Here is a 26,521-nt window from a genome sequence, read left to right on the forward strand (position 1 = left end):
AAATTAAAATGGAAAGAAATAAACAGTAAGTAATTTAATGTCCTGCTACATACAGTATGTTATTTGCAATTTTATATACACATAACAACAATTCGTTATATCAATGATTTTAAAGATAATAATGTTTACATCAACACTATAAAAAAGGACTTCTCTCCTCCTCAATCCTGGGTCTGAATGCAGACACAGTGGATAGCAGTGCAGCAGATCTTTTTTCCTATCTTTTTCAACTATTAATCCTGCCAGTAATCTGGGGGATTTTAAACATAGGTAAACACAGCTGCACTGATATAGGCGGTGCGTCTGAATAGTAACAAACTCAACTGATTAAAAAACAAAGTCTGCCATTCTCCAATTTTAATACAGCTCTCAGGGCAAAAATGCTTGCTGCAAACTAACAGCTTTGCTGTATCGGGCTTGGCAGCATCACATGAAAAACATGCAACAAACCTCCTGGATCATGGAAACAAACACATGACTCGTGCCGTGTGTGAACACGGTCTCACCCAGTCATTGCGTGTCACAGCTTGTCAGGTCTGGTTTGCCTTCGGAAAGAACATGCTCATGAAAAATTAAGAAGCAGGGTTTTCTCATAGGATAAGAAAACTCTGAATGAATGCTATGAATAATAATGAGAAACCGATGTATCATCACTCAACTAGCAGATTCACGATACGTCACAGATTTTGATCCTGCTCTAAAATTATTTTAAACCTGTAAGATGAAATTAAATGATAAAAGCTTAAAATTATCCAGTATTTGAACCAAAATTAAGGCTGACAGGTGCTAGCGTTGTCTTAACTGATGCTCAACTCACACGAATCTCTTAAAATAAAAAAAAATAAATAAAAAAGTACTCCAGGGTGTCTTGTACCTTTAATGATTTATGCTAAGCTAAGCTAAAAATGCCTCCACCAGACCTGGCTGAATGAATTCAGAAATGGTAAAAGTAAACTATAACTCTAAATGACTTGTAAAATGAACCTATTTGCAAAAAAAAAAAAATTGTTGTGTTGCTTTGAGTTTCTGTGTTTGGACTAGCTATCTATGTGGCAGTGATGAGATTATGACTTAACACGTTTGTGGGTAAAAGTATATATCTACATATTTCTCCCAAAATGAAAATTGCGTTATCATTTACTCAACCTTTACTTGTTCCAAATTTCTTTCCTATTATTTCAAAGAATGTTAAAAACCAGTAGTCACCAACTTCCATAATAAGAAAATAAATACTACAGAAGTAAATGAATACCTGTTTCCAACATTCTTTTCATGTTGAAATTAAAGGGAGAGTTCAAACTAAAAATAAAAATGTTGACATTTACTTTCCCTCCACTTGTTTCAGACCAATTAGATTTTTTTTCTTCTGTTGAACACAAACGAAGATCATTTAAAGAATGGAAAATTAGTAATCACTTATTATAAAATATATTTTGTGTTCAATAGAAAAAGAAAAGGTTTAACACCACCTGAGTCTGAGTATATATATCGAGTATAATTTATCTTTCATTTTTGGGTGAACTACTCCTTTTAATTTACTGTATAATTCAATTGCATTGGTTTGTGTAATGAACAAAGATGAGACTGAGCTGAACTCACAAGCATCTCTGATGTACAGAAGCATAGCAACAAACACATAATCCACCAAGTCCAAAGTGATGCTGTCAGCAAAAAGAGCATCCCAGACCACCAACAGATCCTGCAGAGGGAACTCCCGACCAAACAGCAGTCGAACCCAGCGACTGCTCGACAAAACATAAAAGAGAATGAATAACTAATGAAAAGTGAAAAATTCATAAAAGACAGCATTCATAATTTAGTTTAAATGAACCCTGTTTATATCCATCACAGAGAATTACAATAAATGATTATCAAATAAGTATTATGTAGAATTAAATGTCATTCAAATTAAAAGTATGCTTAACGACATGTAAAAAAAAGTATGTCTATGTAATTATTTTTAATTGTATTTATTAGCATAAAATGATTTGGAAAGACTTTACATTTAACTCAATAGCTTGTTTTTTTTAAACACACCAATAAAATAACCACACTTTATTGACAGTACAACTGAAAGTAAAATATATATGGAACACTGGCTGCTGTCCCAATATTACAAATAATAGCTAATATAAGGATTGTAACAATTGTAATAATCCAGTGAGATTTTTGTATGCGCAAGTAGTCTGACAGTAGCCAGTGTTCCATATACATACAGTACATACATACATACATACAAGCATGCATGCATACAAACATACACAGACCATTTTGAGGAATGTAAACAATAACAGTGGTCGTAATGTATTTCCTGTTTTACATTTTTAATATCCATAGCTTCAAAAAATACAAAAAGGTCCACATTCTTTTAAATAATGTTGTGATAGCCGTTTTAACGTGAATATACGATTGAATTGTTTTGTTACAGTTATAAAATGGAATGATAAGCTGCAGGAAATGTTCATGAGCCAATGAAAGGATCTATACACCAATATATTACATCATTACAATAATTTTATTCATTTTGTGCTTAATAATAGGTATATTCATACTCACATTCCATAAATCTGTGGTGCTATCTCTAGTCTGTTGAGGTGCATGTACAGTTCAATATCATGTTTCTTTATTAGCTGGTCCTGAATTCGGTTGACTTTGGTCACTATAGCAACAGAGGGGCCGGAGTCCTGTGGTCTTGCAAAGGGGATGCTGGTTAACATCTCTTCCTTGCCCTAAAACCAACAGACACAAAAAACACATTAAAAAGTCAGGCCAACAAGTTTGATGCTGAAGTTCAAAATATTATTTAAAATCATGCTTAGTACCTTTCTGACCTCCCGCTCAAAACTGCTGAACCAGGGTTCTGCGGTCTCCATGAGCAGTGAAAACATGGTACTATAGGATATATGGTGAAAAACAGGAGAATATATGCATTAGGCTGAACAAAATGAGTATCCCACTTTATGCAGTTAAGCGAGATTTTAAAACCACCATCTTTTTTCTTTAAAGGTATAGATAACACTAGAGCTACCGAAGCGATCATTCTGACCATTTTTAAGTTTTGCTACCGGGTTCTGTCATCAGTTGAAATAGAATAACTTTTGCATAGAGCATGATCGAGACATTTTTCTTTTTTTCTATGATTACTGACACGTGCAGGAACCACCAAAATTAATCACAGCAAACCTAGACCACACAGAACCTAAAAGATACACTTTTCAAATTTGAGTTTACAAAAGGGGTTTATTACAACACAGATAACATATGCAATTATTTTAATCATTTTTAACAGTGTTTTATGAAAATTCAGAGGGGTTTAAAATAAATACCAAATTTTAAAATAATACCAAACTTTTGCATTTACACCTCTGTATGTGGACTTGGGAAGCTTTTGAATTTGGGAAGGCAAAATCCAGGTGGAAACCACAAAATAGCAATTCACTTTGTTGAAATAAAATAATAATATTCTCGTAAATAAGAATTTATTCATTGTTTTTTTTATTAATATGACAAAACAGAAAAGAGCTTTGAGTATTTCTACTTTTAAATTACCATAGAGGTAAAAATGGACTTTCAATGTCTGTTACTTTTGCACCTAGCTTTAAATATACAAGCCTCTGTTGCCAAGCAACGTCCTGCCAGCAAAAGTAAAACTTTCTGTTGGCAAAAACATAACTTTTCTTTAGATATGTCTTGAAAACAGCATAGTCAGTGCCTCTAAAAAACTTCTTATTTGCTTGTGAAAGTGATAATGGAAGTGAGAGCCTAACTATATACATTTATAGGTTCTATTACCGACGACAGACATTCAAAGCTTTATTTTGATATCTCAATAAAAGCCTTTAAATGTAAATATGACGTCTTACATGACAACGGTCAAAATGACCTCTATGGTAATTTTAGTTGTTATAGAATTCTAGTAGTTTCAGTGATAAGAGCATAAGACCAACAATTTTCGAACATGCACCAGGTGTGCAGACCGTTTTTCCTGTCCCTAAAAACAAGTTAGTTCAGACCTCCACATGCACTGGGAGCTTTAGACCATGTGCTTAGATTGTCAAAATAGAGTTCTTAGCCTCTGCAGTAAACTTTGGTCTGTGATGCATAGCCTGATGCAGTAAATTTGCTGCAAAAGCTGCCACTTGATTTTTAGACTACAATCTGCAGGCATTTTTGCTATTTAAATTCTGGATTTATGGGGAATGGTTTTGGGAGAATAGTAGCTAAAAATTTTAAATACCACATGGACAGCAGATAAATGACAACTAAAAACCCATCTTTTCCCAGAGCACCTGAGCCTCAATGTATAAAACCAAGACCCCTCTTCTCTCCCCCACCTCATTATACAGGAACCCAAAATACCCCAAATAGTGTGCCTCACACGGGTGAGTGGGCTTAACAAGTCACTTATTGAAAACACACAAACATCTTACTGACACAAACACTGGGCATATATGAAGTGTGCTTCAAACAGATGAGTGGGCTTGACAATCCACCTGTAGAATCTCTCTCTCTCTCTCTCTCTCTAAAAAACTAGCACTCTTACTAGCACTAAATTCTCTGAGTGCAAACAAGTTACATTGTATTGTAACTAGCACTGTATTGCCTCTTTTAGAATCGCTGAAGGCCTACTCAATTCGAAGTCACTTTGGAAAAAAGTGTCTGCTAAATGACTTTATGTTAAGCATATTAGTCAAAACCATTGCAAAGAATTTTATAAAAAGTGAATAAATTTATATTATTTAAATAAGTAAATAAATAGACTCAACGATGGACTAAAAAATCTGCCTAATCATGACATCCTTTTGAATTCCTTTCACTTTTTTTGCGTTTGGTTTGAAGATAATCCAGTGTAATAATGTGACTTTTACTTTACTCACTAGGCATCATGCTCATGGAATTTCGGATCCAGAAGGACTTTCATCTCATCACTGCAAATGAAAATGGAAAAAATTTACACAAGTATACTGTGCAAGATAATGCAAAAAAATGGCAAAATATCTAAACACTACACAGGAAAAATGTAAAGTTTAATCTGAGTCTTCAGACCTAGGATTGGCCGTCTCACTGGCATGCTGAAACGCCTGATGATCACAGTGGAGAACAAACACTATTGGGGCCAGCAACTCATGCATGCCCTGTAGAGGGAAACAATAACAAAACAACAAAAAGAAGCAATTTTTTTGCTGAAATTACTCTGACAAAGCCAGTTACACAGGTTATGTTGTGGTGTGGCAGCATTTGTCACAATCATTAAGTGTGTTTAAACCTGCTTATACAGAAGCTGCTCATTCTCTCGAGCATAACAGAAGAGAATATCAGTCATCTTCGTCCTGACATCCTCTTCCTGGAAGTACAGCATCTCTGGAAACCTGCAGATAATTGTATTAAACTCTATTAGATTACATTATGTTATATTACATTATATTAGCCAGTAATTTCTAGCATTTTGTTTTGAATTAAGTAACAATTAACCTAGTTTTTAAGACTTGCATTTGAATGATTCAAATGACTTAAGCAGACAAACGTAAATTGTGTGCTAGTACAGACTGATTTATAATATTAAATAAGCACATGCTTAGAATCATATTAATCTAGTCAATTTGGCAAATCAAAAGGTACTGTTTATATTTGAATATTTTTTATTAAAAAATAATAAAAATCAGCTTTTTTTTAAACAAAGAAATAAAATATGATTTTAAAATGAATTATTAAATAGTTTGCGATACTGATGTTATTTCATTAATAAGATTGTATTTAAAGAATTAAATTGCAAATAGAAATTAAATAAATGGCTGTCTTTATAAATGAATGAAGCAAAGAATCACCGTTTGAAATGATTCTTTCATAAGCATTTGTTTAGTAACAAAACACAGTACTGTTTTGAGATGAACAAGTATTTAAAACAAAATATATTCTCATAAACTATAAATATAACATGCATACCTATGGGTGAGCACAAAAGATGTACCAAAAAAGACATATTGTATCACTGGTGAACATAACATCTTCTGACCTTAATTTTTTTTTAAATATAAGTGTATTTGTTTGATTACTTCAATTACTTACGTTCGTAAAACATCTTGTTTAATCATTCCTCTGAGCTCCTTATCCTGAAAGAACTTATTCCATAAACTCTAAAAAGCAATAGAAAAGGAGAGAGAGAAAAAGTGAATATACTGTATATATACCTTTCTTACAGACTTAGCCGGTGTTGCGTCATAGCAAGGGACATGGCGTGGGGGATGTTTCTTATCCAATGAGTTAAATAAAAGAAAATAATCACTTTCTGATGAACTAGCACTAAATATAATAAATAAATAAATGAATGAAAATTGTTGTTTAGTAGAAGCCACTGTGGGCCTTATTTCTTATATGTCGAATAACTTGTGCTTCAAGAAATGAATGCACATTGGCTTTCGTGCGAGTGAGACCTCTCTTTGGAAGAAAAGCTGCTCAAGACAGCTATAAGAGGTAATAATACAGAACACCTATGATGACAGACTAGCTGAGGGAATTTACAGTGACCAAAACTAATTCAGATGTTATACAATGTGGTCGGTCTATTGGTTTGCCCATTAACCCTTGTATGGTGTTCAGGTGTGTGAGACCCGTTTTCAGTTTAAAAAAAATAAAATAAAATAAACAATGAATAATTTTTTTTAACCTCAAATTCATTGGCTTTGGCTTATTTTTTGTGAAGAACATAAATCCGAACAAATTTTCAACGACCATATAATGTACCTCCCGCCACACATTTACATTACATACAAGGTGTTCGGGTCCACTAGACCCAGGTCTAATAAAAGTCTTGAAAGTGTAGGTCCAGTGTTCTGTTCTCCTCCTTTGTGGTGTTTTCTACCCCTCCCCCTCCAGCTCCAGCACGAAGTTGCAACATTGCTGAAAATTCAACTATCAACACTGTCTGCTCTTACATTCCCACACATTTTACCCTCTCTCTTGCGGGAACCAAGTTTTATTTTCTCATACCCTGTCCCATCTGCGAATTAGGGGCATAGTACTATAAATAAGACTTTGCCAGTGTGTTTCATTATCACAACTGATCAAGATGGCGAAACGTTTATCTGCTGCGAGGGCCTTGCAATTGATTATGGAAGAGAGAGGAGCTTTTGATGATGATGTCCATGACCATGGTGGGAACAATATAAAAAAACAAATCTGTGAGTTTTATTTTTTCATAACATTAATAATAATAATAATAATAATGAAAAAGAAAAAAAAAAAAAACAAGAAGCACATTAATTCATCAATATGATCTAACAAAGGTAAAAGGGAAAATTTAACCATGTTTGCTTTTCATCTGACTTGTAATTGGGATTAAGGAAACATTTGTTGAGTAATTTAACATAAAATACTTTGATAGTGTTAATTTGGAAAGCCAAAACTCTAGCGGGTCCACCAGACCCATGAACACTGGCTGAGTAACCAAAATATGAACACCACACAAGGGTTGATGGCGTCTCATTGTGGCCATTTTTTATGTCAAACGATCTCTTAAACAGTCACATTTTTTAATGCACATGCTGAAATTTATTCAGTAAATGTGTTTCCATCCTATTTAAGGAAACATAAGAAACATGCATTTTGAAAATGTGCATAAAATGTATGCTCATCTCTGTGTTTCCATTAAGCATTTTTATGTGATGTTTCAAAATGTGCATAAAAATAGTTAGATGGAAACACAGGGTCTTGTCTACATGCCTAAATGCACTGAGTTGTTGCCAAGTGATTGGCTGATTAGAAATTTGCGTTAATAAACAGTTGGACAGGTGTACCTAATTAAGTGGCTGGTGAGTGTACATGCTGGCTTTAGTGGGCTGCAAGTTAAAAAGATTGGAAACCACTGGTTTATTTAGACCAAGTATGGTATAATTGAACTGTATGTTTGCCTTACCCCCTCATCCTGTGACAGTGGGTTGTTCACCACCAGGTCCTGCTGGCCGGCAGCTTTACGAGGGTTCGTGATGTGCTGCAGTTCAAGATAAACAACCAGAATTTAGTACCGAAACCAACCGAAGACACACAAATTACTGCCACATACATACCATCTCTTTGATTTTCTCATACTGTGCTCTGTGCTCCTTGGTTCGACTGATCCATTGAGCCTTATCTTCTGGTAGGACGTCCAGATAAAGCTGGAATCATCGAAACTCATCATTATAATCTATACTTTCACATCAAAATTTCCACATTTCACCTTTCATCCCTGAAAACAACAAAAAGACCCTTAAAGCTGTCAGGTGGCCATTACCTTCCAGCAAACACTGCGGAATCGGCTGCTCCGTAATCGCCCGTTAATGCCTGCCTGTCTGATTCTAGGCAGGTAGTTACTGTTCTGGAACAAATCATCCCACTCCTTTCTGTAAAACAGTGCATCAAACAGAGCATTGTAAGAAAGAGATACACTTTTAGCACACAGCAGTCAATTTCAGATAAAAGACGTCTGATGAAAGACCTGTAGGACTGAAGGGTGGACTCAACAGCACTGTCCAATGATCCTCCTGAAATACAAAAGATTATACAAATAAAATAGTTCAGGCACCATAATTGAAGATCTAAACACTTAACTAAAATTATTTATGCCACAAGGCAAATTAAGTTTCCATAATGCAGATTATCACAAGGCAAGGTATTTCTATCAAAGCAATTTCTATCAATCAAATAAAAAGAATTATTCTAGTCCTTTAATATGTATTTTTTAAACTAGAAAAGAGATTTTTAAAGTATTTCTGATAACAATTTCTTCATAAACAATATTAAACATCATAACTGAATCATATTTCATAAATATGTTTAAACTGTCCATGTAAACAAATCAATTTAAAACTCAAAAACATTCAAGGTTGAATTGAGGGCTGTTTGGATATTTAAAAACATAAGCAAAACAAACAGGAATACAGTATTTTTATATAGCATGTAAAATAAATTTATATTCTGTTTTAGCAAGAATATATTAAAGTAAATTGATTTTTAAAAAGTCAAGATGAAGACATTTCTAAAACAAGTTATTTTAATTATAAATAAATGCTTTTATTTTGAGGCCTCTAGAGATTTTAAACTATTAAGAGATGATCCTGGACCAGGCCGTATCCTGAGCAGATGCTGTGGTGGTCATGGAGGAGTGGAGAGCATAAGACTGATTACTGAAAGACCCCAGTGACAGACGAGTCTCCACATTGTTCCCGAAGAGCCAGCCTGTACACCCGCCGGTGACTTACTCAAACCTGCAGCTTCTCCATGATGGACTTCCAGTGTTCTCCACTCTCAAGCACCTAGACATCAGCTCTGCGCAAGAAATTTGGCTAGAGGAGAAATTGTCATGCCCAATTAGGCCTGTTTTTTTCCTTTACTTTCGTTAATGGGGAAGTTTGTTCCTCGCCACTGGCTTGCTTGCTTTGGAATTTGTGGAACTGCGTATCGATGGATTTGCTCTTCGTTGTTTGAACTTTCAGCCGTGAAAAACCACACTGAACTGAACTAAATTGAACTTCAACAATGAAAACTGGACTGAGACGGTTACAATTTACTAGCACTTCTATGTTAAGCTGCTTTGACACAATCGTAAAACCGTTATATAAATAAAAATGAATTGAAATGAATATTCATGAATATGACGAGTCATGATAATAAAAGGCCATGACAGCCTTAAACACCCCTTCAAATGTGATTTTACCTAAAATTCTAAATAATGAATTGTTAAAAAATGATGGAGTGGAAATAAAATGCTTTTCTCCTATTTAGCCCTTCTAAAACTTCCAAAACATTGCCTTTATGGTTTTAATTGGCTCAACAACTTAATATGTGATTAATATGCGAATATAAAATAATGTGATTTAGTTGGAGTATTTTATTCTAACACCTGTTGTCTTTTATGTTCTTCCATTTCAGCTAATTGCCAATATTGTTAAATGTAACTGCTATACAAAATATACAACCCTGTTCTTCACATGGCAAGGCCTCTAATTTGCATGTAAATGCATCAAGTGTCTTACGGTCTCTGTTTCTGTTATAGTTTTGTAGAGGGTCATAACCCGTCTCTTGCTCGTCCTGCTGCAACGGGTGCCGCGTTTCAAAGTTTGGGTGCTGCATGACCTACAAAAACCCACAGAGAAAGAGCTAAAGACATATAAACATACAGTTGAAGTCAGAATTATTAGTTCCCCAGAATTATCAGCCCCCTGTTTATTTTTCCCCCTATTTCTGTTTTACGGAGTGAAGATTTTTTTCAGCACATTTCCAAACATAATAGTTTTATTTCTAATAACTGACTTCTTTTATCATTGCTGATGACAGTAAATAATATTTGACTAGACATTTTTAAGAAACTTCTATACAGCTTAAAGTGACATTTAAATGCTTAACTAGGTTAATTAGCTTAACTAGTCAGGTTAGGGTAATTAGGCAAGTCATTCTATAACAATGGTTTGTTCTGTAGACTATCAAAAAAAAAAAGAAGCTTAAAGGTGCTAATAGTTTTGACATTAAAATGGCTTTAAAAAAAAATTAACAACTGGTTTTATTCTAGCCAAAATAAAACAAATAAGTCTTTCTCCAGAAGAAAACATATTATTAAAAATACTGTGAAAATGTCCTTGCTCTTTTAAACATCATATGGCAGATATTTAAACGAGAGGGGAAAAAATCAAAAAAGGGGCTAGTAATTCTAATTTTAAACTATATATTCACTCCACTGAAGCCACAATCAACATTGCAATAATAAAGAAGAACGTACACAGCTATTGTTTGGATATACTCACTGTTAGAGTTGCCTGGTTCTCTTCATAGGCCAGATCGCAGTGGAGACCACAGTCCACTGAACATTAATCTGGCAACAGCAACAGAGCAAAACAAAATGAGACTCTGAACTGACAAAGCTGATGGTTTACTTTTAGTTGACTTTGCTTTATAAACTACAAGATATTATGAAATTCCTTATACATATATTTGGAAGACTTATACACTTCTAAATAATAAATAGAAAAACATTTACTGGCTATTACAGCAATCAATTAATTGCTGACCAGATTTTTGCATGTCTCCACTGGTATTTTTGCCCATTCATCTTGATGAGCTTCATGTTTGAGAGTCTGTTTTGCCACCATCCTGACCTTTATCCCCCTCCACAGATTCTCAATTGGATTTAAGTCAGGACATTGGCTGGGCCATTGTTTGAGATGCAAATCTAAAATTTTGTAGCAGACTTCCAGTCATAATGAGATTTGTTTTTACCTTTATATTTCCTGCTTTCAATTTATGCTATTTGTAGGGATGCACCAACTACTCGGCCACCGAAAATGTTTGGCAAAAAACGGCCCAAAAGTGTATTTTCAGTTTTCAGCTAAAAGCTTTTTATCACCAAAACAACACAGCCAAAACAGTATGTTGTGATGACGCAAACAGAAACCACGGCTTGCACATGTGTCTGAGAAAAGCAGCATGTCTGCGGTGTGTCTATTCGATCTATTCGGATACTTGATCTGCATTATAAAGATCATTACTTGGATGCTGAATTAAAGCAGGGCGCGTGCACACTAAATGATCCAGACCACGATGGATGCGAAAAAAAGCAAGAGGAAGTAGCGGAGGAGGAAGAGATCAGAGCCCAGAAAAAAAGACTAATCTCTCTTTACTAGATGTTAGATATGTGCAGTGAAATCCAAAAATGTTAATTTTTGCCCTGGGCCTTTTAAATACACTCTCTCAAACCTCAGTCAGATGACAAGTTCAACCACTCAACATCTAGATGCTAAGTCCCCATCCCAAACAGTGAAAAGCCATTGTTGCAATGTGCTAAATAATTTTTAATTAAATATGTTATTTGATTTATTATTTGAAACTTTAATACTAATTCATGCATTTGCAAGATCTTGATTTTAGTAAGGTTAGTACACATTCATAGCTATAAATGCAATTACACTAATAATTGGCATAATATGTTTTCGGTGTCTCAGTTTTTGGCCTTATTAGCTGTTTTTTTTTTTTTTTTTTTGGTTTTGGACAAATTTTCATTTCAGTGCATTCCTAGCTTTATGTTAAAACAATTATTTTTTTGTTATTTATATTATTTTTCATTTGATTACATATTATTTATTATACTTATCAAATCATTTTATTAAATTTATTTTAGTTAAAACAAATTTAAGTTAAATCAAATGTTGTAATGTTTCATTGACAACAACCTGAAAATAAATTGTTTGTTTTTTTACACATTTAATCTCAGTAAATATTGAATTTCTTTCAAGTAATAAAACTTGTTTAAGTTAACAGTAACAACCCTGAAATAGTCTTATGACACTATCAGATTTTCTTGTTGAGATTCTGAATATTTTATCACAATATATAATTGACCTAAGCTGCAAAAAAAAAAAAAAAAACACTAATTGTATAGACAAGTTTCCAATTTCAGAGTAAAAAATGTTTCAACCAAATTAAATTGGAAAATCATTTATAAAGTACAATAGCCAAGACTTTAAAGTCTCATCATTAGAAAACGTTAGTTAATGGATTGATTGAAAAATGCAGATTTATAAAAGTTACTATGTTAGTTAACTATGTAAACAATATAAACTAAACATTAAAACAATACAACTCTTATTATTTAATAACAACATAATTAAAAAAATATTTTAGCTTGTAATCAGTTTACAACAATGATTTTAATGCATTGACTAAGAAATAAACACCAAAGGCTAATGAAAGCCATTGTACTTTTTAACATGCGTTTAGTTAAATTAACTATTGTTAACTATTGGAGCCTTACTGCACAGTGTTAAAATATACAGTAGCCCTATAAATAGTCAGAGAAATTTCAATAAATACACTCAAAAAACATACAAACATGATTTTTGCCTGTTCAAACTACTTATTTAAAATGAGCTGAAACAACACAATTCTTGTTTTTTTTTGGACAACTTAATTGTTTTATCTTGAATCTACTTTAATTTGATAAGTTAACTTAACCAAATTGTGTGAACCCTCCATTTTTTTACAGTGCATTTCAGCATGTGGTATAAGGCCAGATTACCACGTGAAACTACTAAGCTAACCAATTAATTCTCCAAGTATTTGGCTCTGTTAGCTGATTCAGGCTGCCACAGAATATAGCCACAATTACATTTAAACATGACAGCAAATAAAGGATGAAAAACAGTTCATTGTTTACCTGTATTGTGTTTATGAGTAAACCATCACCTTAGGATCCTTATTCCAGTAACAATCCAATATACATTTACCAGAATAACCAGCCTTGCTAACATTTGACAGATGTGCAGTGAATTAAAACGCAGTCTTGGCTCGAACAAAGAGGCAAACAATCAGAGCTCATTTGATCTGTTGTATATCCGTGGTGTAATTATTCTTTGAACAAAGACGGTGGTGGTGCCAGGCGCTTTTTATAAGTGATTCCCAGTCATTTACAAACCAAAAAAATATCCCAGCTACGAAAATATAGAGCCAGACAGTGCTGATGTGACAGAATTAGGCCCCAAAATGAGGAAAAACAGGCCTGTCTGCATTTCTTCCTCTATTTTTAAAACTATTCTCTTTCTCATTCATTGTGTTTAATGAGGTTATATCTGGGTATGAACCCACACACAACCTCCAGCAAATGCTAATCAATTATGCAGATAAACTAATAAACACTGCATAGTCTCTTACACCACAGTACACCAAAACATAGCTCATGCATCATAAATTTGGTTTATTTAGTGATATATTAAGAAATTTAGAAAATGAAACTGCCATTGTGGTAGTGGGATGCAAAAAAAAAAGTGTAATAAATCTTTAAAAACAAACAAACAATGATATAAAATAAAACATTGATAATTGTATTATCAAGTTCGTATTGCTATTATTATTATTATATCATCATCACCCCCACTACCAACACTACTACCACCACCACTACTATTAGAGCTGCACGATATTAGAAAAACAACACATTGGCAAATCTTTTATTCTGCGATATATATACTGTTTATTGCGATATGAATGCAATAGCACTAGATGAGTTGAATGGATGTTTGTAAAGAATCTATAATTTTAAATTGATTGTGGAGATTCTGTAGGGCAGTTCAAAAAACATAATCAATAAACATAAATAAATTCAATTAAGAAAAAAGGCTAATTAAATCAACAGCATTTTATTGTTTCTGAAATGTCGAAATGCATTTGTGTATACAGTAACTAAATAATCAAATGTAAAATAATACTGCTTAATCTTCATTTTACAAACAATTCAATCAAATTAATTGGTATTAATTTGTTAAAGTTACAAAAAATAAATGTTCTTATGCCTTAATGCTTTTAAAAGTCTCACAGTCCAATCCAATCCACAATCCAGACAGTCACAGGTCTCAAAAAACACTTGCAAAATTATCAATTAGAATCCAGACTCAACATTGTGTATACTCGCGATGTGACTATTGTGAATGATCACATTGCGATATCGGTGCTGAAACAATATATTGTGAAGCCCTAACTACTACTACTACTAATGCAACTGCACATAGCATACAAGCTAAACAGGCTTTAATGCTATTAGAAACTTAGTAGTTCTGCTATTGGCTGGACTAAACTCAGGGTTCAAAATACTTATACTGACAACAGCCAATCAGAGTTAGAATAGCTGCTGAGGTTTTCAATCATTCGTAGTGTTGTTCATACTGAATGTTTGCACCTTAACACAGCTCGAGTTAATACTAATAAATCTAAAAATATATATTATCATGAAATGAATAAATGATTTAAGAACACGACTAATAAAGATAGCATTTGTCTAGGGAAATGTTTCATCATAAAAAAATATCTTAATTGCAATAACATTGTTATTACAACAAGCAACAATATTGCACATCACATATTTTTTCCAGTATTGTGCAGCCCTGATGTATACACATACTATTACATTTTTCAGTTTAGTTTATATGATGAATAATCATTCCCCTTTATATATATATATATATATATATATATATATATATATATATATATATATATATATATATATATATATATATATATATATACACATATATATATACATATATATATATATATATATATACATATATATATATATATATATATATATATATATATACACATACATATATATATATATATACATATATATATAAAAAGGATTTTTGGGATGGAATGGAAAAAGGATTTTTTTTCGCCTTATCAAACGAATACATTTAATAATACAATAATAATTTTATAATAAAAAATGTAAATATTTTAGGTATTTCTAAGCAAAATATTTTAAATATTGTATAAAAGCAAGCTAGCTTCAAGTTAAGCTTTTTTTTGTTCCAACATAAACTTTCTTAAAAATAAAAATGTTTTAAAAGTTTTAAAAACTATAATAAGCTAAATCTATGCACAATAATTTGTCCAGGTCAGCGTTTTCAAGAGTAAATACATGGAGCACTATTAAACACATGCTATTGTAAGGAAAATAATTAAACCATTATTGAAAATAGTTCAAAAATGACCTTTTTAAATACAAAGTTTAGAGTTTTATTGAGATGGATTGTTGGTGATTGTATGGGTGTTAATGACCACATTGGGTGGCAATTCATGAACAAAAGAAAATTGAGACCCTTTGAAAAAAAAAATTAAGATCTACAACACAATATTTCAGTACATTTAAGACTTTTAAGGCCTAAAATTTAGGTTTTGAGATTTAAGACTTTTTAAAATGGGGGCTCCAGTTTCCCTCACAGTCTAAAGGCATGCTTTATTACTTTTTAATAAATAAAATGATTAATCCACCATGTTATTATTAATAGAAAAAATGATGTAATATAACATTATTTGCATAATATAAAAAAGTAAAAAGCCCCCATTTTTATTAGCAGTCATCCAAAAGCGGTTTTCAGCCAAATAAAAATGCTAATAAACAAAATAATTATTGCAATAACAAAGTTGGCAGATTCCAGGACCAGCTGGGCACCCTCCATATAAATGTGAATGCTAACGGACAGCTTTCTCCAGCTACAGACCTCATTGGCCCAGCTCAATTAGATTTATGCATTAGCTCTGGTACAGTGGGAAATCCCACAATCCTCTGCCATAAAGTACAGTGCAGGAAATTAGCATAAAGCCCGAGGGAGCACTAGAGGAATGATTAAGTCAAGGCAGATGCATGAATAATAATTAAAATATGCTAAACATGACAATAATAATGAACAGGACCTGACAAAGGAATACAACAAAAGCATCCAGAAACGAAGTAAAAACAGAAATGTACAATGGTCTTCGGTTGGTTTAGTCTGTTTCTAACATTGCAACCAATGCATCTCCTGTCACAGCTGCAGGCTAAAGGCAGCACTGATGCAATCACTCCTCAAATGAATCCTTGCATTTTTCATTAGCTATACATATTTGCACACACACACGCAGCACACACGCATAAATATTTATCACTGCACCCAATAACTGCGCTGGAAGAAATTACTTGAATTAGAAGCAGGGTGAAATTTCCTTCTCTTCTGTGTGTGTTTGTGCGTATACATGTGCATAGTAACGAGAAAAGCTGAATTACAATTAAAATCTAGTATAATTGATTTTCCAGCATGTCCACAGATGAATAAAGAAATAATCACTTATAAATAAAAATGTGTCAGTCCATATCCAATAATAATAATACAATTTTTGAATTTTCCTGCGTCACTTTCTTGATTTTTTCCTCATCCTTACAGTTATAAAGAAAATCTCCATATGAAAATAAAATTATTAACCCAGCCTCCAACCATGTATAATGGTAGAAAAAAGATGACAGATCTTTATCAGAGAGATACGTTTACATATAGCCCTGTATTGACAACCTTTAAGCTCTAAGGACCCTATCATACAGTAGGGACGGGCATTTCTGACCATTCTTCATTTAGTTTAATCCACAGGTTTGACAAATGATTAATCGAGGGGTGAGCTTAAGCAAGAGGCCAGAGCGTGTGTGCATCATAGCAACCATTAAATAACATAAAAAAAAAAAAAAAAAAATATATATATATATATATATATATATATATATATATATATATATTAGGGATGTAACGGTATTGTAAATACCGTCATACCGCAATATTATTTTTTTTTCGATATTACCGAAGTCGCATGACTCGGTAAAACTATAGGTCTTATGAGAAAATTTGCTCAGGCGAATGAAGCGAACGGGAGGTAGCGAAAACTACAATTGCCATCAGCCCATGCTTGACCATCATCCCTTGCGGTCTGTTGTCGCTACAGATCCAGTAATGCGGAAATGGAGTGTGCTGCTAGAAGCGGGGATGAAAAGAGCTGGAAAACTCTAAAGCAGGTCGCACACCAGAAGCGGCGCTCGGCGGCGCGCCGCGCAGCGCAGCGCCACGCAGCGCCATGTATTTTAGAATTCTAAACATAGGTTTCTATCAGGATACACACACCGGCGCCGCAAGTCGGCGGCGCCCGGCGACGGCTCAGGACGCAGTTCATTTTTCAGCCGCGCCACAGAGCGCCATCTGATTAGATTCATGTTAAATATCATTCGAATGAGCGCGTCTGGTGTGTGATACTTATAAACTGTCATGTACATCTGAAAACGGAAGCGGGGCTGCAGACATTCGCCTCTCTGATTGGGGCTTTTCCTGAATATTAAGTAGCCTAACACGCACAGTTCAGTCCTGCATTATCTCCGTGTAAGTTCACACTTCGCAAGTTTGATCAAGGCTGCAGTCTCTTCTTCTCAGTTTGATATGGAAAAGCAGATTATACCGAGGACACGGGTAAATCTTCAAAGGGAACAGTGTACTTTATAACTTCATTCACATCACCCTGGCTTCGTTGTTTCACTTTCTTAACAATAAAATGTAAACATGATTTAAGGAACTGCCTATTTTCATTTTAATATTAGCAACTTAGACAGCAGACATGTTGAGGCGTCGTGCTGCATAAGATGAGCGTCATCTTCACTGTGTGGATATTTATAACAAAACGGAGCCGATAACAACACTTCCTCCTTTCAATTTCAGTGAAAATACGAAACACAGCCTCTCTTTTGCTGAGTATCAGTTTTAAGAATCGATAATGGCCATTTTAAAAGTATAACATACAATAAGTTTATACATTATAGGAAATAAAGGCAAGCGATCAGTCAATATACAGAATGGACGTGCTTCCATTAATCATTAACTTATCTTTGCGCTCAGCCAAAACACGTTACCTGAGAACAAGTAATAGATTGCAATGACCAAAGTCAGGGAATATGTCGTTAGATAAAGACAACAAGATAAATGAAATATCCCGTTTAATAAATATAGTGAGATTAGATCCAGCGGGAGATGCTTGATGAGAAGTCCGACTAGCAGAGCTCTCATCTGGGTAGATGGGCTGAGTGTGATTAAATGTTGAATGTGATGAGTTTTCAACAATACTAAATTGAAACTTTATTTTTTTACATGGTTTAATAATTTTTTGTTTTTAAAATTGAAGTTCCTGTTTCAAAGCTTACAGATAGATGGCTAATTTGTATGTCATTGACACTTTTGGCACTTTTTTGGAGTATTTTCACAAGTTTTGTTTTTTCCTGTAAATGATTCAATAAATACCGTACCGTGACATTCATACCGAGGTATTACCGTACCGTGAAATTCTGATACCGTTACATCCCTAATATATATATATATATATATATATATATATATATATATATATATATATATATATATATATATATATATTATTTAAAGCCCTGTTAAAAATATTGTTGATAAAACTATGACAGGATTCAGAAAACAATTAAATCTACGCTGTTTATTAATGGTGGTAATTAAAAATCACCATCAATATGCTGGTTAACACATAGTAAACCTTTAAAGAAGTATGAACAGTGGCGTATTTAGGCATGGGCAATATGGTCGATAACCAGGCATCTTGCTGGGGAGTGGCATGGGGAGGTGCAAAAAAAAAAAAAAAAAAAAAACGAGCCCCAGTAAAAGCTTTGAGATAAGATTTACTTTATGCAAGTGAATTAATTTAAAGTAGAAATCTCAGAGTAAAGACATTAGAGACCATTCACATTTTTTGTATTTCGCATGCACAAGTTTGATATTCTCTATGCGCAACAGAAACAACGGTGGTGAAAGCAAACTGATGCATGCGCGCAGAAAACCATTCACGCGCTGCTCTGTTCCCGGTGTGAATACCGGCTGTGTACACGCACTCCGATAAAATAAACACTGCTTATGTACTGAGTAACTGAGTAAACCGGAGTAACATTTATGCAGACGTATCGGCAAGCAGCGAGCTTTGCAAGTCAACAAAACTAAAGTTATAATATGATGATGATCTTATTTTGACTATATGGCTATGAAGCATTAAGGAGAGATGAAGAATCGGGGAGGTAAGACTTAATGACAAATCTCAGCCATGAGTCGGGTCTAAGACAACAGATAATTACATAAAAGATATTTTTTGTATTCTATAGAATTGTCTTTAATATTTTAGCAAAATATTTCTTAGGAGATCTTAGCATATCACTCCAGTTGTGTCCTTACATTTTCTCCATTTACGTGTAGGATTGATTTCTGTTATTATATATTTAGAAAATTAATTGTATAATAATAACAATAATATTTGTATTTATTTCTAAGTACATTTCTAAAAGCAGGTGGTTTGCCCAGGGTGCCATTTAAACTAGAACCGCCACTTACTTGAGGCATGTAGGTTTTCTATATGACGCATTGTAAATAAAATTAATCATAAAGCCCAAAGACACAATATGAAAATGTTATATTACAAATTGTTTTTATCTATACAAAATGCATGTGAGCTTGAACTACATGCCAACTAGAAAAGGTAGTGGAAGCGGCTCTCCCGTTACAGGGCGCTTTAAAACAGCACCAACTGAAGCCCCGTAGAAAAAAAAAAAGAAACCAAAGTTATTTTACAGTATTATCCCTTTCAATATGTGTCTTTTATTTCTATAAATATTTTGGATCCATTTTTAAAACTATAACCTACCTTTTTCTGTATTGTAGACAACAACATTAAAAACACACGACACTCTGCACTTCAGTTATTTTATTCCACTGACATTTTTACCAAAACAGTATTTTACTTCAGTATCATCACAACAGACGTGGATCAAAAAAAGAAAAAGGTTCGAAAAAATAAGTTTCACCAAAACTTAACGACTGTTAAGTAGCACATAGCCTAACTAAAATTAGAAGCTAGCATATTTGGCTGAATAAACTTAAAATAAATATAGCCTGAATATTTTTTACCACAGCTATAAAACTTTAAGATTAGGTAAAATAACATTTCTATCAAAATGATCAGTCGGTGGAGGTAAAAATAAAGCCGGCCTAATTTAACTATGCTGCTTTAAATTAGAACAAAATCAGCCTAAATATTTTACCATGCATGGCTAATAAAACTTAACATAAGAAAGTACTACATATTTTTATTTAAAAAGATCAGTCTGTCTTTAATGAAAGGAAAAAAATTAGACTGGCGGTGGAAAAAACGGGCTCTGCAGGCACAGAAGTGGCAGGAACAGCCAGGTACCACTGGGCAGAGGTGCTTAGCATTGCAAATGGAGACTCATTTACTTTGCACCACAATAAAAGGATCCGGGTTTAGAAAGATGCAAGATCTCTTAAGAAATTTTTTGCTTGAATATTAAAGACAATTTTATAGAATGCAAAAAAATATCTTTTATGTAATTATCTGTTGTCTTAGACCCAACTCATGGTCATGGCTTAGAAATAATGTCATTAAATCTTACCTCCCTGTTTCATCATCTCTCCTTAATGCTTCATAGCCATTTTATCAGCGTGGATGTACTGATGTACTGCGCGCATGCATGCGTCAGTTTGCTTTCGTGCCACCCCCCAGCAAGATGTCGCCCTGGGCATCGACCATATTGCCCATGCCTAAATACACCAGTGCTCACACTTCTTTAAAGGTTTACTGTGTTAACCAATATTGATGGTGATTTTTAATAACCCAACAGCGTGGATTTAATTGTTTTCAGAATCCTGTCATAGCTTTATCAACATTTTTAACAGGGCTTTAAATAAAATATATATATTTTAAATTGAATATTATTTAATTGTCGCTATGACGCACACACGCGCCAGCCTCTTGCTTAAGCTCCACCCCCAATTAATCGATTAATTGTTTGTCAAACCTATGGAAATGAATCGAATCGAATTTGAAATGAAGAATGGTCAGAAATGCCCATCACTACTTTGCAACTAGATTATTAAAATAAAGCCCTAAGTCATCTGCACATTTCATGTTTCATTTCTGAGCTAAAAAGGAGGGGTGAGAGTTAAGGAGATTAAATGACACTAATTAATCATATCATATATCATAAAATCTGGAGGGCATTTGGCTAGGGCACTAGGGTTACACCCAGGCCCGGATTGGCTAATCGAGAGGACCGGGAGAATTCCCGGTGGGCCGTTCCATTTTTTGGCTGCGGGGGCCGGTGTCCCTAGCTGCTTGCACTCTCAGCAGTTGCACTCTTTATTTTATTTATTTATTTGACCATGGCCTTACTCTTTTTATTTATTATTTTGCCGTAGCTTTGCTATTTTTATTTATTTTCTCGCAGCCTTTTCTCGTGAGTAGAATGCAGCCTGCAGGTTAATGATGACAGCGACACCTTAGTGAATATAAGAATTGGAATAATGAATATTACACCTGCTCCATGAAAATGATAATTCACTACATTAATAAATCTGATTTAACCAGATCAGAAATCTAAAAAGGGGAAAAAAGTTTAAGCCATCAATAGAAAGTAACACTGTGGTTATAAGAGTGGTCCAGACTGTGGTCCAATGTTCAGCACGTTGCGTTAGGGCTGTGCAATTAATCAAAAATCTGATTTCGATTTTGGCTTCTAACGATTATGAAAAACCATTAATCGAGATAAACGATAATTGCGTCATATACCGCCCCTTTCCAGTTGTATACGTGTTGCTCTTAAAAGCGCAAAAGACTGCGTGCTTCTGTGTGTGTGTGCAGCGCGCACACACAGTCAGAAGCATGCGGTCAGCATTCGGTCTCATTCGCACATTGAGACAAGCAGAGTGCACACATCTCATCTTAACCTGAGCGCTTCAATGGTCAAATAGGTGTAATGACGTTTTTTTATGATTATTCATATTAACCCTCGTTTGTGTAATAAACAAACGAGATAAGAATCAAAAGAAACGTGAAAGTGAAACCATTAAAGTGACAGCACGCAATTCCTGCTGTCGCCTGTTTTTATCATTAATAAAAAAAAAAGAGAAAATCCCTCACTGCTCTGGACTTTTGTAGCTAAAGTGTTTTTCTTACAGTGAAGGTGCTTAAAGCACAGTCTGTTTCATATTTTTATTCTATTGTATTTATTTCTCTTTTCTTTGCAGAGTAGAAAATAATATATGCAGTTGAAGTCAGAATTATTAGCCCTCCAGAATATTAGCAACCCTTTTCCTCCACAATTTCTGTTTAATGGAAAGAAGATTTCTGAACATAATAGTTTTAATAACTTATTTCTAATAACTGATTTATTTTAACTTTGCTATGATGACAGCACACAATATTTGACTAGATATTTTTCAAAATACAAGCATTCATATTCAAAGTGTGATTTAAAGGCTTAATTAGGGTAATTAGGCAGGTCATTGTATAACAGTAGTTTCTTCTGCAGGCAATTAAAAAATATATGGCTTAAGGGGGCTAATAATATAGACCTTAAAATTGGGTTCAAAATATTAAAACCTGCTTTTATTCTAGCCAAAATAAAACAAATAAGCTTTTCTCCAGAAGAAAAAATATTAGAGGAAATACTGTTAAAATTCCTTTCTCTGTTAAAAATAATTTGAGAAATATTAATAATTGTGACTTAAACTGATAATCATTTTGAATAATCGTGATTACAAATATGACCAAAATAATCGTGATTATGATTTTTCCCCAAATCAAGCAGCCCTACGTTGCGTTACGACACCGCCGACCGAGTTCGAATCTCACCTAAATGTTAATACTTTTTTTTTCATTTTTTAGTTTTAAGACATAATAGTGCTTGGGTTAATTATGTATATGTACATATTTTATTTTTATTTTTTGTGTGACCACCGTTGCAAAGGACTGGATATCTATAAAGAATTTTGCACAGAATATATATTCAGATATTGTAGGAAAGAAAATTGTGATGTTTTCAAGAATGATGTTTCAAAGAATAGAGATTTAGCTACCATTTAACGTTCTCATATTCATGAAAAACATTTGAAGTTTTAAAGCAGCTGTTTCCTTGAAAAAGACATAATAGTGTCATTAGAAACTGTATTAGAAATGACATTATTTTAATATAGTCAGGCCTGAACTAAGGTGGGCCGGTCTAAGGATTGAAACTCCAAGGCTGAAAAGGAGTCCCACTCCGGCCCTGGTTACACCACTGCTACTTACAAGAAGTGCCATGGGATTTTTAATGACCACAGAGAGTCAGGACCTCGGTTTAACGTCTGATCTGAAAGACAACGCTCACTAACAGTATAGTGTCCCTATAGTGTCACTATACTGGTACATTAGGAGTAGGACTCACAAAGATTGCAGGTTGAGCACCCCCTGCTGGCCTCACTAACACCACTTCCAACAGCAAACGTGTTTTTTCCCATGTTGTCTCCTATCCAGGTACGGACCTTGCTGAGCCCCGCTTAGCTTCAGTGAGTAACTGGTCTTGGGCTGCAGGGTGATATGCCTGATGGCCTATGATGATCATATTAAAATAAATAGCCAATGCATACATTTCTGAGCTAGATAAATCGAAAAAAAAGTCAATGTGCAAGCATTTAGATATTAAAACACTACGAATGACTGAAAACCTCAACGATAATCCAGATTTTTTTAGCTGTTTACATCTCTGTAAGCATTACACTGGATGCGCTGCTCGACGATGCACTGTGCCATGCATTTTAGAATTTTTAACAGATTTCTATTAGGGTGTGCACAATGGTGCGGCAAGTTGGTGGCTGTCCGTAGCGCCCATCTACAACTAAGGACAATTTTTATATTTCTGCCGCATCACAGAGCACCATCTGAACAGTTTCATATTAAATAACATTCAAATGTGCGCGTCTGGTTTGCGATACTTTCTACTGTCATGTGTGTGCCGTGTTGCAGCCCTGAGCAGCGCATCCGGTGTGCAACCAGCTTAGTGTTTTATTTTTAGCTGTAATTTCTCCTAATAGCACCTACTGAAGAGGTGGGGATAAATATGGTAAATACCCCATCTGATTGGTAAGATTTGGATAAACAACCTATGAAAATGAACTTTATTTATTGCTCTTCTTTGTGATATAGATATTGCATTTATTATCATTGCGATAACACTTTTTGTTAAATTTTTTGATACATTGTGCAGCTCTAGTATAGAGTGTCAGTCCTTCCTCCTCTTACTATTATTTTGCTTTGACGAAATTATGTGTAAAAAGAAAGCCCCGCCCCCTACTCAATATTCCATTTAAGTTAGAAGTACATCAACTTACTTAAAGGTTTCAGCACCTTCCAGTTGATGCAAATTTTAAACAACAATTACAGTGTAATTATAACAGACAATAAATATCACACACAACTACCGCTAACTAAGTAAACCTTTTTTACTGTGAGCATGTGTGTATGTTTGAGATTAAAAATGAGGAACTGAGAAGCTACTATGAATACACAAAACAGAGACCTGTAAAAAACCAAAAGGAAGCAACAACAGAAACTTGGCTTGCTGAAGTAATAAGGTGAAAAAGTAATTTCATAACTTTAGACTTTTTAAAAGACAGTTCTATTTTAGGTGGATTTTACTAATGCAATAACAAAAAAATCCAGACTGCAATAAATGATTTTCTTTCTTAGATTTTTTGTCTTATTTCTAGTACAAATGTCTAAAAATTACTAAATCAACAAGCCTTTTCTACACAAGCAAAAAAATCTTGTCTTGTTTAAAGAAATAATATGTTAAATTTAACCCTTCTGCACTGTTTAAACTTACTAACCTTTTGTTGTGTTGGGGATGAAAACATCCACTGATTTAAACTGAATTTAATTTAGATTAAAAAAAAAAAAATTTTCTTTTTTTTTGCATAAATCTTTAAATAAACCTCAGTGCTGATCAAAACTACTAAATCGTCTAGAAAATTACAGGATTTTAACTCTTTAATTGCCAAGTTCATAAATGAGGTCACTGATTTGGTGGAAAAAAAACACAAAAAATGACGTGTTTTCAATATAAAAAGTAATCGTGGACTGGATTTTTAAAAATCTTTTATCAGTCTTGAACGTGAACGATTAGTAACAACACTGGCTGTGATGCATTGTTGTATTTGAAATTTGTCTCCCTAATTTTTGGTTGGTGGCTGTTTTTGCCCCCTTTGACTTCCATTTTAACCACATTTGGTGGTGCACAAATACAAACAGTAGTTTTTGCTTTTTTTTTACTCCATGCAGTTCTGAGAGCTGGGGTCCATTCCTTGAACTCAATTAGCTGTATTTGGTTATTGACGATTTGACATGACATGATCCAGAATTGTTTCGTTCTTCAAAACTCATCCGAGAGATGTTGTCATAACAACACTTCTGGTAGCTCAAACCTGCTCAGGAGCAGACTTATCTCATATAAACTAAATTAGATTGGGTCTTTCCAAGCGAAGGTATTGCTGAAAGTATATACCGTATTTTCTTACAATTATAGTAATATGCACTTGGGAAAATTTATTATATATATATATATATATATATATATATATATATATATATATATATATATATATATATATATATATATATATATATATATATATATATATATATATATATATATATAATTCAATCTATAATTTTTTATTATTATTTTTAAAATATAGAAATAAAATGTAAGTAATCTGCACTTCGATAGATACAAGCAACTCCTATTTTAAGGTACCAGCTTCAGCACAATTTGTGTATGATATTAGACATGCAACTTTTTTTTTTTTTTAAGGAATAATAATTTCTGCAGTCACGCACACTTTTTGCATGACTTTTTTGATGCAAAATTAAGTTAAACAACCAGTTCCTGTTCCTTTCGCTGATTAAGAAACTTGAATAGGCCTAGGCTATAGAAAATGCACTCAAAATGTAAAACTAAATGAATTGCTAAACACTCTTGACCCATGAAAGTGTAAAGCCTGCAACCCAGAACAAAGGTAGAAAGTTATTGCGTATCATATTTAACAAACCGTTTACTGTGAATTTTATATAATTTTGCTCCAATAGATAATTGAATATCAAACAGATGAGGTCATTACTCTGCTCTGCTGTAAGCAGACCATTGCATTGCTGATCATGATTTCGAGGATCTATAGATCTGTCTTTCACAACACACAGCGATCTCTGATCAGTTCATCCAGACATTTTAATCTGATTCGCGAACTTGTTTGAAGAACCAAATTGGCCAGAGATCAGTGATCAAGATTAAAAGATCCAGGATCTGCCAAAT

The 26,521-nt window shown here is 33.7% G+C and overlaps 1 protein-coding gene and 1 long non-coding RNA gene across 11 annotated transcripts in view; one reads left to right on the forward strand and one right to left on the reverse strand.

Annotated features, from left to right (window-relative positions):
• The window catches only part of tbc1d5 (TBC1 domain family, member 5), a 45,638-nt gene that overhangs the window by 15,483 nt on the left and 3,634 nt on the right, over positions 1–26,521 (reverse strand). For all 10 annotated transcript variants that reach the window (XR_015945174.1, XM_087294104.2, XM_087294101.2 and 7 more), the window contains 13 exon segments: positions 10,776–10,843; positions 10,011–10,110; positions 8,474–8,519; positions 8,270–8,378; positions 8,064–8,153; positions 7,913–7,987; positions 6,067–6,134; positions 5,267–5,369; positions 5,047–5,135; positions 4,878–4,928; positions 2,823–2,892; positions 2,557–2,729; positions 1,600–1,742 (listed from right to left, as the gene is read on the reverse strand). Coding sequence is in view for 9 of the 10 variants with exons in the window: in XM_087294104.2 (XP_087150230.2) it covers positions 1,600–1,742; positions 2,557–2,729; positions 2,823–2,892; positions 4,878–4,928; positions 5,047–5,135; positions 5,267–5,369; positions 6,067–6,134; positions 7,913–7,987; positions 8,064–8,153; positions 8,270–8,378; positions 8,474–8,519; positions 10,011–10,107 (1,114 nt within the window). In the remaining variant the exon portion in view is untranslated.
• LOC148679796 (uncharacterized) lies at positions 22,418–25,095 on the forward strand. The gene is made up of 3 exons (XR_015945359.1): positions 22,418–22,895; positions 23,017–23,260; positions 23,327–25,095. It is a non-coding gene; the product is annotated as an uncharacterized LOC148679796 (long non-coding RNA).

The sequence above is a fragment of the Danio rerio genome, chromosome 19, assembly GCF_052040795.2.
Source record: "Danio rerio strain M-AB ecotype USA chromosome 19, GRCz13ab, whole genome shotgun sequence".
Lineage (NCBI taxonomy): Eukaryota > Metazoa > Chordata > Actinopteri > Cypriniformes > Danionidae > Danio > Danio rerio.